This window comes from Haliaeetus leucocephalus, unplaced genomic scaffold (genome assembly GCF_000737465.1).
Source record: "Haliaeetus leucocephalus isolate CR32 unplaced genomic scaffold, Haliaeetus_leucocephalus-4.0 Scaffold702, whole genome shotgun sequence".
NCBI lineage: Eukaryota > Metazoa > Chordata > Aves > Accipitriformes > Accipitridae > Haliaeetus > Haliaeetus leucocephalus.
This window is the reverse complement of record NW_010973138.1, coordinates 1,022,790-1,038,232: the sequence shown is the minus strand read 5'-3', so window position 1 is coordinate 1,038,232 and position 15,443 is coordinate 1,022,790. Positions and strand designations below refer to the sequence as shown.

General features: G+C 39.2%; 1 protein-coding gene across 1 annotated transcript in view; it reads right to left on the bottom strand.

The window, feature by feature from the left end:
- HSF2BP (heat shock transcription factor 2 binding protein) overlaps nucleotides 1–15,354 on the bottom strand; it is a 32,279-nt gene extending 16,925 nt beyond the window's left edge. Inside the window, exons 1-6 of the mRNA XM_010580400.1 lie at nucleotides 15,349–15,354; nucleotides 13,557–13,664; nucleotides 13,340–13,490; nucleotides 8,395–8,498; nucleotides 4,121–4,270; nucleotides 390–528 (exon numbers count right to left, since the gene is read on the bottom strand). Coding sequence (XP_010578702.1) covers nucleotides 390–528; nucleotides 4,121–4,270; nucleotides 8,395–8,498; nucleotides 13,340–13,490; nucleotides 13,557–13,664; nucleotides 15,349–15,354 — 658 coding nt within the window. The remainder of the gene's footprint in view (nucleotides 1–389; nucleotides 529–4,120; nucleotides 4,271–8,394; nucleotides 8,499–13,339; nucleotides 13,491–13,556; nucleotides 13,665–15,348) is intronic.
- Nucleotides 15,355–15,443: the final 89 nt, after the last annotated feature.

Below are 15,443 nucleotides of genomic sequence, written 5' to 3'. Positions count from 1 at the left end.
TCTACTTGCAACATCTGCAATTCATATATCTTGAAGATGTTAGTGTTACTGGCAATTCAGAAAGTAAATTGCTTGACATTTACAAACTATGGTGAGCATGGCAGAATGGTCTTTGCTTTACTCCAGATGGAATAGACATGTTAGGGAATTTCAGAACTCAATGGCTCTTGCCTGTCTAACCCTGAACTGTGTCACTGACAGTAGAATGCCTCACAGAAGTGTAAATGACAAAATCTGCTAGGACTTTAAAAGACTAGGAAGTCAACCAAGATATCAACATTAACTAAATATCCAACTTTGAAAAGCTGTACTTACTGCAGCACATATAAGGCAATATAGAAATTCCTAGTACACATGGAATGCTATTCTGAAATATAACATTAACTTACTTGTTACAATCCCTGCCAAAGCTAATACAAACTGATTTTCATCAGAATCCAGATCCTGCTGTTTCATGTCTTCACTTAATGACTTCACAAAGCTCTCCATGGTCTGTGCAGCGATTGTGAAAAACTTTATTGCTTTACTCTGGAAGTGCAGAGGAAAAAAAAAAAAAAGATTATACACACTAGAGCAACTATGATTATTAGATGCTACAGTAAAATTAGACAATCTTCAAAATTACTAAAACACCCAGTTACTTCAAAAAACAACAGAAAATAACAGGTATGCACTAAGTGACATGTTTGATCCCCTAATATTTGAAACCATTACCTCAGAAGAAAGTGGGAAACCACTCAATGACACATTTATTTATGAAACTAAAGCATTGCATATTTATCTCGTAAACCCACAATAATATATAGCAAACACGCAGAATTATAGCTTATTTTCAAAAGTGAGGACATTCTCTCTTTGCTTTGCAATAGCTGCATCAGGTGTTTCACATTTACGTGGCCTACTACAGCAGCTTTCGTCAAAACCCTATCCAGCTGAAGACTGGAAAGCAGCCTAACATAGTGACTTGACAGGAATTTCCTAAGAAAACCAGTGAAATACCCAGAAAAAAGCAGAACTTGATTGGATCCTACCAGGATTCATTAATTGCTCAATACAGGATGGAGAACAACAGGCTAGGTAAAAGTTCTTTAGAAAAGGAAATGGAGGTCCCTCCTGGGTCACAGATTGAATTTAAGTCTGCAATGTCACATTAGAAAGACGATCATCACACCAGACCATACAAGCAGGAGTACAGCCCGTAATTATGTTATGCAGTCTTCTCCCCTCAGCTGGAATACTGCTCCATTTTGGGGTATCTCAGCTGAGGAAGCAGCCACCTGGTACAAAGCTCAGGGCAGGTCAAAGAGCCTGATCAGAGGTGCAGACAGAGCCCACAAAGAAGGACAGAGAACTGTTTCTGTTTATTAATAATTCTGACTTGTAAAACATTCCTGGAACACTATTTCACACAGATGATGCTGGCTTTCATAATAAAAATAGTATAGCAGAGAGCCCATAATGCCAGGTTTCCCAGTGTCTTTAATAATTTTGCCAGTTGCTCATGAAGCAGCTGACACTTTTAGTCATTCCCAGCAGCAACCAAATGGGACAGTCCTAGAAACGCCTGAACTTTTATTCATTTTGCAGTGACTAAAAATTTTAATATTTTGTCAAAACTACTGCTTTCACAATATGTGCAAAGCTACTGGTAACATTTATTTATTCCTCCACTGCTGCACATTCACCACATCAAAGATGTACAGTTCCTGTGGGGTGACTCCAGCAAGTGGGCATAAAAAGCAGTGTCAGCCAATACTCAACATCTTCACAAATGATACTGTGATCCCAGAATAACAGGAACGAAGGGATCATGGAGAAAGAGAATGTAAAAAAGTGCACTTCTGCATGTGCTGGATGTACTTTTTATGCTTATATGGACACCACACCTCAAAAATGGCAATTTTAACATAAGCAGTGACTATAGTTCAAGAAGCAGAGGGCATGAGAGAAAAGTGAAGAGAGCCTACTGTAGCAAAGTAGTATAAGCTATTATGCTTAGAGTACTAACCTCTATGCTTAGAGTACTAAGCAAACTAAGTCATTGGTATGTTGCACAGAAAACACGCAAAATATTCTATTTGCCAGTCTCTTGAGGTGCTGCTGGTATCCTCTGCTGAACCTTCTTTCCAAACAGCCATTAATTAACTAGCAGTGAGGTCTGAGGAGCTGCAGCAAAGACCAATCAAGTTTATAAATAGCAAACATTACGTACTCTGTGCAGTCTCTTCTTAGCTTGACAGTATTTTCATGGGACTGAAAAATGTCTCACCCACAGACACCGAGATACGGACAGTTCTGAGAGCCGCCATTAAGGTGCTTGAGCTCAGATGGTGCAATGAACCCTTTGCTGTCCAAGTAACTCCTGCATGAAAATATCAGTTAATGTGCAAAACTGCTGCCTTAAAATATAATGGTGACAAACGGCTTAGCAGATAACTGAAGTAGCAGACCACCTTGTAGGATCCAAAATTTCTCAAGTTGAAGCAAGTCTTGATATTGTTCTGAAATCAAACCTTCAGTTTGCATTTCCATGTGAGAGTCCTGTCATGTGGATATCTGGTTGAAGTTTTTTGAAAGACATCTAAAACAATCTCATGGGAATTAATTTACTTCTTTTTTGGCACATGCAACTAGGCATCCTTGAAAACTCTCTCTCATGCTGCTTCTCTGGATGTTTCTTCAAGTTCTCTCTAGAAATGTTATGCATGGATAGAAACAGTAGGCATCTCTCCCCCACTGCCTTGAAAACGACTTGTGCTAATTTCAAATATGCTGCTCGAGTTTTGACTTTCTCAACCCATATGGACACAAATGGTACACTGGTTCCAAACATCATTTCAGTCAATCTTACCTGCTTTCAACAAGGCTTCTACTAATTTTACTCTCATTTGTAAAAATACAGTCATTTTCATCACTGCTAGCGTTTTGCTTGCGGGAAACATACCATTTCAATACTGTTTCACAAGTCAAATAACAACAGCTAGTCACTAAATATTGTCAACTCTTACAGTTATAAACTGTTGTGAAAATACAGAATGTAATTTTATACTGGTTTTGTTGCTATGTGGGGGCTCTGCAGTACCCACCTGCCTTTTTTTATTATTATTGTTAACTGCTTTATACAGTGTTTTTACAGACTTTTTTTCCTTAGTAACTGCTGCTGCTTGGATCTTGCATCATCAGATGTTATCACCAAAAGGTATTACTGTATAGCTTTCCAATACCCAATATAAAGTTATAATTGTATTTTGGTGCACCAAAACTGGAAAGCCTCTTACAAACGCACTAGTTCACCACTTACTATAATGAACTAATCCTATTCACTCAGCTGTTCATCATGCTGCCGAAAAAAATCAAGCCAGAAGAAACTGTGGCATCACTTCACTCAGATTAAATACAACAATTCCTTCTCATGTTGGCTGTGACAAGACTGAAAATCATATTTTTTATCAGGCCTGATCCCCTCTGATCCCTCCTATTTCCATCAGCTGCACTTGGCAGCGAAACTGTGTTAGTTGTAATATTACTATTGTCATTAACTGTTTTTGTTTTGGGGTTTGGTCTGTTTGGGTTTTTTTTCAAATAAGCTACCTATCCACATTTAGCATTGAAGATTTAATAAGATTCACTAGCAGCTAGGCTCTCTAAATTTCCAAGAGTCATGCAAGTATTAAGGCAGCACAAAGATTTAAAGTTGTGAATCGATGATCTGTCTTCCTTCCATGGAAATAGCTCCTCCAAGCTCTCCACAGGTATTGGAACTGCTGCATGTGCCCATGAATTATTTTCTTTTTCTGTTAGCTTGCAAAGTATTTACATTGTGCTAGCTGCAGCCTTGCTTCCAGTTTAACTGTGTGGTGCAAAACAGACAATCCTTGTTTGGTAACATAAGGATTAATTACTGCATTTATTCCCAGCCTGCTTCGTAACACTTTGTAGTTCCAACACTTCTTAAATGAGAATGGATTGTTCCCAAAGAATATACAATTCAGAAAACATTTTTGCTGTCCAATTAGTTTCTGAAATATATCCTTATATTAAAGTGTGTTACAAAGCAAGGTCCTTATTTTAAAAGGCCTAACAGCATTACCACCGGTAAGTATTCACCTGCCATACTTACTCCTCCTAGAATGGTTTTAACAGCTTCCTCACTGCTAGATACACCCCATAACAATGTGCACACTGCTGCACCCATTTCTGTGCAATACTCTGCTTGCTGCAGGAGCTGCTGCTTGGCCTCATTCAGCTGCTGGCGAAGGTCTAGTTTCTCCTGAAATAGCGCAAGGAAATTTTGGTTGCACTTTGTATCAGCCAAAACAAGTTTCTAGGCTAAGGGACAGAACAAGAAACAACATCATGGCCATATATGAAATGATGGGGGGGGTGGCAAACTCAGAGCGGTTACAGATACATACCTTCTCTCCTGAGCTATATCTAAGTAGTAAGTACATTGTGGAGGCTGACAGTAACCAGAAGCCTCTCCGCAAGGTCAGACCAAGTGACCCACCGAGACTGAGTGGCACCTAGAGAAGTCTGATAGGAGAGTCTACTCCTCCTAAGCAAACAGCTACGTGTCTCTTCGAGAGAGAAGGGATTTCAGCATCAGAGGTCAGCCTTTCCAGACACCTTACAAAAGATACTGGAAACATCTTATAGAAAGGGAGAGTTTTGGTTTTCAAAACAGACTTCTGCCTTAGCCAACATGGTAGAGTTGCTGGATATCTTGGATAAATACTATCATCTCTTCCAACTTTTTTCTATTGGCATGTTCCTGATCAGCAGTGGCAAAGTAAGACAGAGTCCCTGGAAAAACACACCTAAGGTTTGAAGTTTAGAGGGCCTTTCATACCAAGAAAGCCCAGGCACCATTGTGCATCCATCATCTAAGTGAGCTGCTCAGTGGTGCTTGCCACAAAGCATAAAGAAACAACAGAGCAATCCAACATGACCAGGACACAATTCCAATTTGGCAGTACTGTTTTCCAATCACATGGGAAGTTGGCCAGAAGAATATCACGAGACTAGGTATGATTCAAGGTCTCACTGGCTTCCTACCAACTACCACAGGGGTAATGAAGCTGCTGCACCTCCCAGCTTAGAGCTAGTGTGGACAGTGAGATCAAGGCAGGGATACTGCAGTCTGTGGTCTCTCAGGGCAGATCGGCGCTCCCTGCTAACTTGGAGTGGGGTGGTATTAGACGGTGCTGCAGGGAAAGATAAAGGCCATCAAGAAAAATGATGCTAACTCAAGTATTAAAAGAGAGAGAGAGAGAATCACAGATCACATGACATCAAAAGAGCAGAAGGATCTTGCTCTGCCCATTTTGTGGGCATGGGATTTTCAAATTCACTGCAGAAAGCACCCTCCTCAGCCCAGCCTCCCCTGTGTGTTTAGCTATCAGGATGAAGTACAGGGAAATGAGAAGGAATCTTTTCTATGTGAATTTTGAAAGCAAGTAAACAAACAAAACTTTCAACTATGTATTCCCATCAAGATTTTAAAATAAGTATCTTGTCATTTTGGGGGTTCACCTCAATGTTTTGTGATGAGGGTTTGGAAAGAATAGAAACAAACTCATCTGAAAATTTACATAACATGATATCAACCAGTACAAAGCTGCTTGTACTTTGTCATTAATTACCTACCCAGCCCCCTGTATCACACCTGACAGCCTGATTTGCATTGCTTTATCATACTCCTAATGGAATATACAGGCTAGGATTTGTAAAGTTCAAATTAAATTTATCAAGCAGACTCCTGTGCATATTTACTCTCTGGAGTCTCTTTTGCCTTTTAGTTTAATATATGCAAAAGACTGACACTTGCTGCTGACTCCCTAGGCATAGAAGTCCCAGGAAAAGTCTCTTATTTCATAATACTTTGACAATTTTTAAGCAAGTTAGCCAATTTTTATCTTTTGCATAACTCACTGCCAGACCTACCAGCTTTTCTGCCACCACATGCATCAACAAAACGTCCACAGGCATCTTCCTGTCTAACCCCTATATTGTCCCTGCTTTTCTTCTCTGCACTGTCCTTGTCTTAGGAAAATGTATCTTTTAATACATTTTATTTGCATTTTGCGTTTGGATGCTAATACTGACTAGTAAGACATAAAACTCTGTAATACCAAAGTTAGATCCCCCAACAAGGATACAAAGCCAGCACAAGAAATGCCAGAATTTTTAATAGATCAAAAGCAGTATCAGAACAAAGATACGAAGCAAGGAAAACAAAATAGTACATTCAAGAGCCAGGAAAATAAACGGACCCTGCAAAAGCAAATAACCTAGCTGGAAGCAACACTCCCAAGAGTTCATATCACGAAGCAATCACTGTGCTATGCAACATCACCATCTTCAGGAAAGGGTCAAGGCACAAGAATACAGCAGTGCTTAAGTACATAACTATGGATAGACAAACAAGACATTGGCCAAGAATAACATGTGCACTTCAATTTTTGCTCAGGTTCAGAAAGCACAGCAATGCCCTGATCAGTGATACAGCACTGCACAGAAATTTTGGAATGCAAAATGTTGATTTATGATCCCCTAAGAAAAGGACACTGCTCAACTAGAAAATGCATTTATTTTATGTTTGTTTCAGAGAATCGTTTCCTTTTCCTTCAGAAGATAAATATGTAGAAAATAATTCAGAAACTATACGCAAGGATGCCTATAGCAGAACAGCAGCCAAATGAAAAACACCATGCAAAGTGATTAGCAGGAACAAAACAAAACAAAACAAAAATCACACATATACATACACCGTCTTCTTTTATCCCAAAGAGCTAAAGGATTTCACAACATACATAAGCACAATTCACTCTGACAAACACACCTTTGCGGCATATAACAGAAGCCATTTAGCCAACCAGTGTATCCTGCACAACAGCAAAGATATGAAGAGAAGAGCTTTGATCAGGAACACCAGACAACAACTACTCTTAGTAAATTATCCATGCTTTAAGTAAAATTTTCATCCAAAAGAAATCACAAACCTAAACCACCTGCCATTTATTTTGTAATATTAACAAGGATAAAAGGTGGAACCCACTTCATTAATATCTAAAGCAGCAACATTAAATCTTACAGAGATTTTATCCTGGATGCTTATATAACTAAAGACCTGGGTGCACAGCAAAACTAACCGTGGACCTATTGCTGAACTGCAACAGCTATCCCAGAAGATACTTATTTTGAAGTAAGGAATAGACAACTATTCCATCACACTTTACATTCATACCAAACTTCATTCCAGAATGACTTGTCCACACAGATGTGCCCTAAAACTGCATGTCTGAACTCTTCATTTATTCCTTTTCAAATGAAAACATTTCTGTAGATTCATCTGTCTTCATGCAATCCCAAGGCTGGCAGATGCTAACTCTAGAAACAAAGTGAGCTTCTGCGGACTACTGAAGATAGCGGTCAGCTCCAAGGAAATGAACTTTTGCAGCAAATAATCACAACTGATTCTCACACCTCTCAGAAATTAAGCCACTAGTCTGTGTGATCCTATTTGAACCCCAATGGCTTCACAGAAGACCCACAGTCTGGGAAGTCACAGTCTTTGCTATTCCTTCATTGTTAAAAATCTCCCCTCTCATAAACACTAAATACAATATTGACAGAGCAAAAGGAGCCCTGTAATTGTTCTTTGACTCACAGCTGTACATGGCAGTTGGATCAATAGGTGCATTGAGAAAGACTATTAAAACTAAACAAAGGCACACAGCTTACAGCAAGCCAAAAGAGAGGCCAGTTTCATTTTGTATGTTGCATTGCTTACATTATCTTCTGTTGTCCTCTTATGTTATAGTTACATTAAATTCAAAAGAACTGATTCCGCAAAGGACCTTTTGATGTCAGCTATACCACAATCTTCCCAAATTCCCAATGTTCTACTTCAACATGTTAATATAAACAAAAAGCTTACGGCTGATTTTTAACTTTATACACATAAAAACAAACCCAGCCAAGAAGCCCGTAATGTAACCCCATACAACTGTACCTCACACAGTATGGAAGTTGAGACATCTATGCAGTTATGCAAGGGTTATGTGCGTAAGTGGGAGACCAACTGTCAGTTGTACCTGTACTTGTACACACTGAATACGTTTGGGTACTGTATGGTATTATATTTTGTCTTGTTATAATATTGACCCTTTGGGTCTAGAAATATCAAGGGGAAAAAAACATTAGTTATGAACTTATAGGTAAACTATGAACATTGGTTCCAATTATGAACACCAGTTATGAACTTATAGAAATCCCAGATTGTTTTTCAGGCTGAGGATGTATTTTGTGACATGAACATGAAAAACTGATCATTACTGCTTTTCTTATTGGAACTCAAGCATACAGATACCATTATTCTGACAGTGAATATACCTTCTTCTCCCTCATGCAATCTGCCTGGGCTGTTTCCAGACGGGCTCTGAAGTGTTCACAATCCATTTTTAGCTGCTCTATTTCCTCCTCCTTTTTCTCCATGTCTGTGATACGATAAATCAGATAAACGAAGCAGTAAGTTATGACCAACAGGCTTGCACTAAAGAAAAACGAATCCACCGAGTACAACATTAATGCGGTGCTTTAACTATTTGCTTGTGTTCGATCACCTCCTCGTGGCTAAACTGCGTATCACAATTTACCACATTTCAACAGTTCTTACAAGAAACTAAACAAACATGACATTTCCGATTTAAAACAGGAAAAGACTGAAAGAATCACATCTAGCTGTTAAACACGGTGTGCTGATAAGATACCTTTCTGGAACTGAGCTCAAGCTCCAGCTCCTTAAGGATTTTTAAAAATTTAATCAATTTTCTACTTTTTTTGTTTGTTTTCATGATGGCTTTTGTGTCTGGTATCTTTGAAATTCAGTGAGTATAGCAAAAATCTAAGAAAAAGAATACCAAGATCAGTCAAAAGTGAGTGTTTCAATATACAATGTACAAATTATATGAATAGTAAGACTGAAATGCAACTACTCCAAACATTTTAAATTAAAAAGTATTATAAGACATTATAAACTATTTAAACATTATGTCAGTGACAAGCAAATTTTACAACTCCCTTAAAAAATTAATCTCTGATGTTATCAGAAATACATTCCAAATTAGACGCTTTATTTTAGTGAATCAAAATCAAGTTAAAAGTGTTATATTTCACAATCACGATGTCTGTTTTAAAAAATTCAGTTTGAAGGATATTTTTAATAACTGTTGTATATTGTATTTTACTTTAAAAACCACGGTTCTGGATGTTTAGCATTTATACTGAAAAAAGGAAACGCATTTAAGTAATTCCAAAAAGTAATGTCCAAACAGCATCTACTGTAATTTTGATTAGCCTAAAAAACAAGTTACACCGCACTTCGAGCGCCATACCCTTGATCATGAGAGTATGGTCTATGGCTTAAAATACTTCAAGTCTTCCCCTTACATGTGGTCAATATTTTTGAATGTATTTACCAAAGAGCATACCAAATTCAACCATAAAAAGATAACATCATTAAAAAAAAAAAAAGTCTTTATTATCCAAAGAGCTTGGATTCTGGCATTTTATTCAGTGATTGTACATTGTTTGGGAATAAAACCCTTTCTTTTTTGGTCCTAATTGACAAAATGTCATCATCTCAAATACATACACATTACTTTGAGCAGCAAGTATAGAGGAAGATAATCTAGCCACAAACAGCTTTCTAAAGAGGCAGAATGTATTTCCACTCAGCCCTTGTGTGACTCTAAGCCATGAACACTAGGACTTTTTAACAGAAATCAAAGAGGCAAGGCAAGGGTCCACTCCTAGGAAACATTATATGTGCCAGGACATGCTCTCCAAGCATTCAGTTATTTTCAATCCTGCAATCCAAAGGAAAAGAATGAAGAGGGGAATGGATTCATTGAGTTTTTGCAGAATAACTCTGATCGGCGGCAGGAAACTTTCTTTCCTTCTGTCAAGTAAAGAAAATACAGTTCCACGTACCTATTACTCTGTGGGTGTGAGTCTTAAGTACTTGACTGAAAGATGCCTTGAGCATGAGTAGGGCATGCTCTGCTTACCAATAGCAGACCAAGAACCTATTTATTCTTGCCAGGTAAGTATATCCAGTGAAAATCTCTCTCACTGCAAGGAAACAAGCTCTCCTATATGAGAAGAATCACTTCCAGCTTTTGAGAGGATGGATCTATCCTGAATCCAGCATCAGCGCAGCCAGCAGACACACAAAGGTGCCACATCCTTCACTGGCAGACTTCAAAGGTCCTGGAACCAAAACTGAGCCAGGAGAAGGGGAATAATATTAATTACTGAGTGCTAACTCAATGCTACCTGTATTTTTTTTTTTTTTTTGAGTCCTCCAATAAAAGAAGGATGCGTCAACCTCCTCTAAGGTATTACGATGTTTGATGTCAAGGGGGGGAAAAAAAAAAGAAAAAAAAAAGGAGGGGGGTAATATTGGAAGCTGCTGAAGAGAGACCTACTTCTATCTATGCCTCATTTGTGGAAACTCCTGCCATTATGCCCTGTCAGCTCTCCCAGCTGTGCATGCCTTTGCTCTGAAGAGAATTCAAGGTTGCATGCACCAGTCCTGACATTTGGCAGCCTCTTGACACACAGCAGCAGAAGGAGCAGCAGACATTTTGCTGACACTGAAGACTGCAGCTGTGCTGCTCACTCCTGCACACTGTGGTCCTGAGCAGCACACAGGGAAGCCTGACAGGTTCTCCCACTGGCTGCAAGTCCCAGCCTCTGGTTAGAAAGTTCCTTCCCTCTTGACACTAAAATCTTGAGGCTCAGACTGTCTACCTCCACCAAGTCAAGCAGCAGCTTTCACTATCAACTTGGAAGAGCAAAAACACATGAAATGGCATTGTTGTACAAACAGGGAATACATAATTTTACCACTGCAGCGGCAAATCAGACTCTGGGAAGTTGCATTTGCTCCCGAGATAGACAGCAGACTCAAAAGCAGAAGGAGGCATTGCACACAACAAAAGAAGAGGAGGCCCACATTTCAGGCGAGGTGGACTTTCTCATCCATGCTATAGGTCGCATCAGGAGATTTTCTGGACCAGAGATCTAATCTCAAAGCTCTGGGAAGTGGAGAACTGAGTATAATTACAGTGAATGCCAACAAGGGATGGAATTCCAATTCTACTGATCCAAATGCTAGATCAATGTTAAATGCAATTTTTAACATTTCCCCAGTGGACCAAGTTCCACTACACATATGCATAATAATACAGAAAATTTTTCTAAGATTCCTGGAGCCAAACACTCTTCCTGAGGAGGGTAGTAAGAACAAAATGGACCTTTGTTTTTGAAATGAACAATTACCCTGGCAAAAGCCTTAGTGAAGACCCTGACACCAGCCCGAAAAGCAGGTGTTGGCTGCATTGACTGTTGCCAGCTCCGATCTCAGATACCACCTATGGGATGCTCCCATAGCAAATGGGTATCCTATTGACCTAGATATACAAGTGAAACATGCAAAGATCTCAAGGTTTCTTAAAGCTATTCAAGGCTCCATCATTGTCACAACTGAATGGGCCAGAGGTGTTGAAAGTCTCTGACTATAATCTGCACTTCTTGAGCACGACAACCTGCTCACCCCTTCATGTTTATAATACTTAGAAAACTACAATAGCTGATGAAAGCCTAGAGAGATGTACAAATCACCCATTAGGCTTCTGCAAGAACAACGTGAAAAAACATCTCTAGTAGCTGCCAGGACTCCTATAAGCTTCATATGCCAACACCAAGAGATTGTATTTAGTAAACAGCACCAGAAAGCTCACCATTCTGAGACTGAAGACTGCTTGTGTCCCTGCGATATCCAACCTTTTGTGAACTGTATGCTCCAAAGCCTCCTTTCAGTCTGCTTTATTGCATGCTGCAGAGGCAGGAGCAGATTGGTGCAGCAAAAATCACCACTTGACTTGTCCAGCTGTAGGGACAAACAATGGCAAGAGCCCAAATAAATACTCAAATGGCTTCATTAAATGCAAGAGACATCTCCATTGCAGGGATATACTCAAGAGAGTTCAAAGGCTGACTCAGCTTCAGGTACTCCTCCAAAGGACCCAGAGAATGCTGGCCAGCCAGCAGAACATTTGAGAAAGTCTTAATAGCCCCATGTTGATGCCACAAACCTGCTGTTGTAAGGGCCCAACAGCATCTCCTCGATGCCTGGCACAAGGAGCAAAAGAAGGCTCAGTGAGAGAAATCTTGAGACTGAGCACTGATAAAAGTAGATAAAACAAGAATCTGACTAATTGAGGATCTTGAATACTTAATGCAACTGGAAACAGTCCTTGATGCCTTGCAATAGCATAAACAGAACATTTCCAGATCCTGCATCACTTCTTGTGACACGGATGATGTCTTGACTGGCAGCAGGAGAGGTGGTACAGTCTTTTCAACTGTTAGTATTTGACGGCATGGAAGAATCTTCCCAAAGAGTGGATCACTGAGGCAGCTGGAAGCTCTGCCCCAATGTATTACTTGGTATTGGAGACAAGCCTTGAGGCTCTATCTTACTCTTTCTTAGCCAGCTGTTGCAAATTAATTTTCAATTCATCACGTGATATTCTAGAAGACATACACCCTCTACAATTTGTCTCAGTGCTTGTCCCGCATTTTTTCAGACAAAACCAATTCCTAGAAGAACAGGTGAATTGTACTGCCACATGTAAGCTACAGGCTAGGGATGGAGCTGACTCCGATTTGGTCCTGATGGCACGCTGGGAATGGTGCAGTTGTTGAAAAAAATGACGCACAGAGAATTATAACACTGAAACACTGGACTTTGGGGACAGCAGTAAAAATACCTTTGTAACAGAGAGTCTTCAACTTTTCTTTTTATTATTATGAATATGTAAGGCAATAAAAGCACACAAGCTAAAAAACAAGACAGGCTAAATACAACAATATTATCTCTTCCTTTAAATTGAACTTTTTATCCACAGCTATTTACCATGGGTTTTTGCCGTGTATCTAAAGTGACATTTTGAAAAACAGAATGCTTTTGCCTTTTCCTCAAAGAGGAATCACTTTTTTCCTGATACTTAGTTCAGGCAGTAAGAGAAGCTGTATGTTTTTATCCACAGTAAAATATTTTTAAAGATTAATTTGACACGTCTTATTATTTCTAATCCAGTTTGTAATTTTCTTCATTACAAACACATTAATTTACTGAAGCAGTCATTGAACATCATAGTTTAATGTGGAATACCTCCACAAACTCTACAACTTTTTTGTAGGGGCATGACAGTTTTTTCTAAGTAGTTTTGGCAGAAACTATAAGAGCTTGTAACATGGTATTACTCACTTGATTCAATAGCATCCAGTTTCTGCAATGTCCCCAGGATATCCCCATTTACTATTTTGGGTAAGAAATCCCGCAATTGCATAACCTCAGTTGTCAGCCTTTCCAAATCCCTCCTTCTAACTTTAACAAATTCCTCTTTGGTGTCAGCCTTCTGAAATAAAATAAAAACAAACACAAACAAACCAATAACCAACCAGAGACACTGTTACAGCCTGGCAATGCTTTTCTGCTTGAATCCTGGACAATCTGTCTGACAAAAATATTCCTTTGTATTACAGCATTTCAGAAATTCATAACCTTTTAAAAGAGAACTATCTGGTAATATCTAAACCCAAAAGTCTCCGAGGTGGACTCTTGACTGTAATTTTTGCCACTCTGGCCTAAAGCAAATCATATTACCTCTCTGCATCTGTTTCTTCACCTAACGTGTGCAGCATACCTCAGAATGCTGTAAAAATTAACATTCACATTTTAAAATGTGAGCAGCTATGCAAGTGCCAAGCTATTGTTTTGAGACTGTTGTAAAGGATATAATAACTCAGTTTTTTAATTAACTCAAATATTTGCAAGATCCTCAGTCACCTTGCTATATTACAACACCTCTTTTAGTGGAAATTGTATTTTTTCAAAGGAATTAATCTTTTGTGAAGAGCAAAAAATATTTGCAACTATCTGCAACCTAATCCCACAAAAAAGTAATTTAATCCTGCGTTAAGTCAAAAAATGTTTATTAGTTTCCTCTTCTGCCAAGCTATTGCTATAAAATAACTTTAATTCCACAGTCCAAGACAATGCGCATTAATTTTAAAATTGCAGAGAAATTTATGTACCAAAAACCTCCTAAACTCCAATTTCTGATGTATGTACGTGTGCACACTGCTGTATCTTAAAAAGGCTACCATATAGACACAGACTAAAAAAAGGTTTAACGTCCTTTGCCTAAAACATTAATTACTAATTTGCTTTCACAAAGCAAAATTATAATACATCCTAGTACTGTTTTGCACTGCATTGCGAATGGTGCAGAAAAAAAATGAGATCCTTTACGTATCACATCTTATTCCAGAGGGAAGAGGGTACTAAGAACAACACAAGAAACTATCTCCTACAGGTACAAAAGATGCCATCCCCACAGTCCTCTCGAGTCCAGCTGCACAAGACAAATGTTCATTATCACTGGTACATACAGTGCTGCCCTGGTACTTCCATCCTTTCCAACCTTTTCCTACAGTTCTCTCTTTCTGCTTCCTTACTTCCTCAGGGTAAACATTTCCTTTCAGTTTTGTTTCCTTCTCTTTTTCTTTCCCAGCTGTCTTTCAAACCCAGACAGTTTTAGGGACAGAACAGGCCAGTTCTAGCTTTCCCGGTTCAGAGGCATCCAAGCCGCAGTAAAGGTATGGAAGAAAGATTTTACTTTTAACTTGAATTGTATGCTCTAAGCTGCATTTAGGAAGTGCTTATGGCAAAGTTAGTATGGCCAAGTACCACCACATTACATAATTCAAGAAAAATACAACTCATTTAGGTCTCAAGAAAGTATGGAATAAACACCTGGCAACAGGACTCTATGGAAGAATACCATCTTCATGTCAGCAAACAGGAAAAACAGAGAGACAATTCAGTACCGCTCAAAATTATGGAGCATAATTTGGTACTGGCATAAAAATAGCTCTCTTCACTAGCAGAAGCTAAAGTCAAATAAAATACACTACTGGAGTACTGGGATAGAGATATGAAATATACAACAAGGAGAAAATTCTCATTTACAGTTCCCACGGTAAACACAGATCTTTGCAATACTGCAGTTCCAACAGACAGGCTTTATTTCCTCTGCTTAAGCAGCTACTCAACATCTCCCCCCACTACAACAGTATGTTAAAAGCAAATACAGACAACAGAGAAGTTTTCTGACCAGCCCCTTACAGTAGCGGCAGGCGACTGATGTACGAAATTAGACTTCAGTCCACAACGGCCAAGTTACTAGCTCTGTACCGCACTTAGCTCCCGACCCGCATGACCCGAATCCCCCTTCGCGGCCTGGCAGGGGGCTGAACCTGGCGACGAACACCCCACAGAGAATCCCAGCCAGCCCGGGCAGGAACCC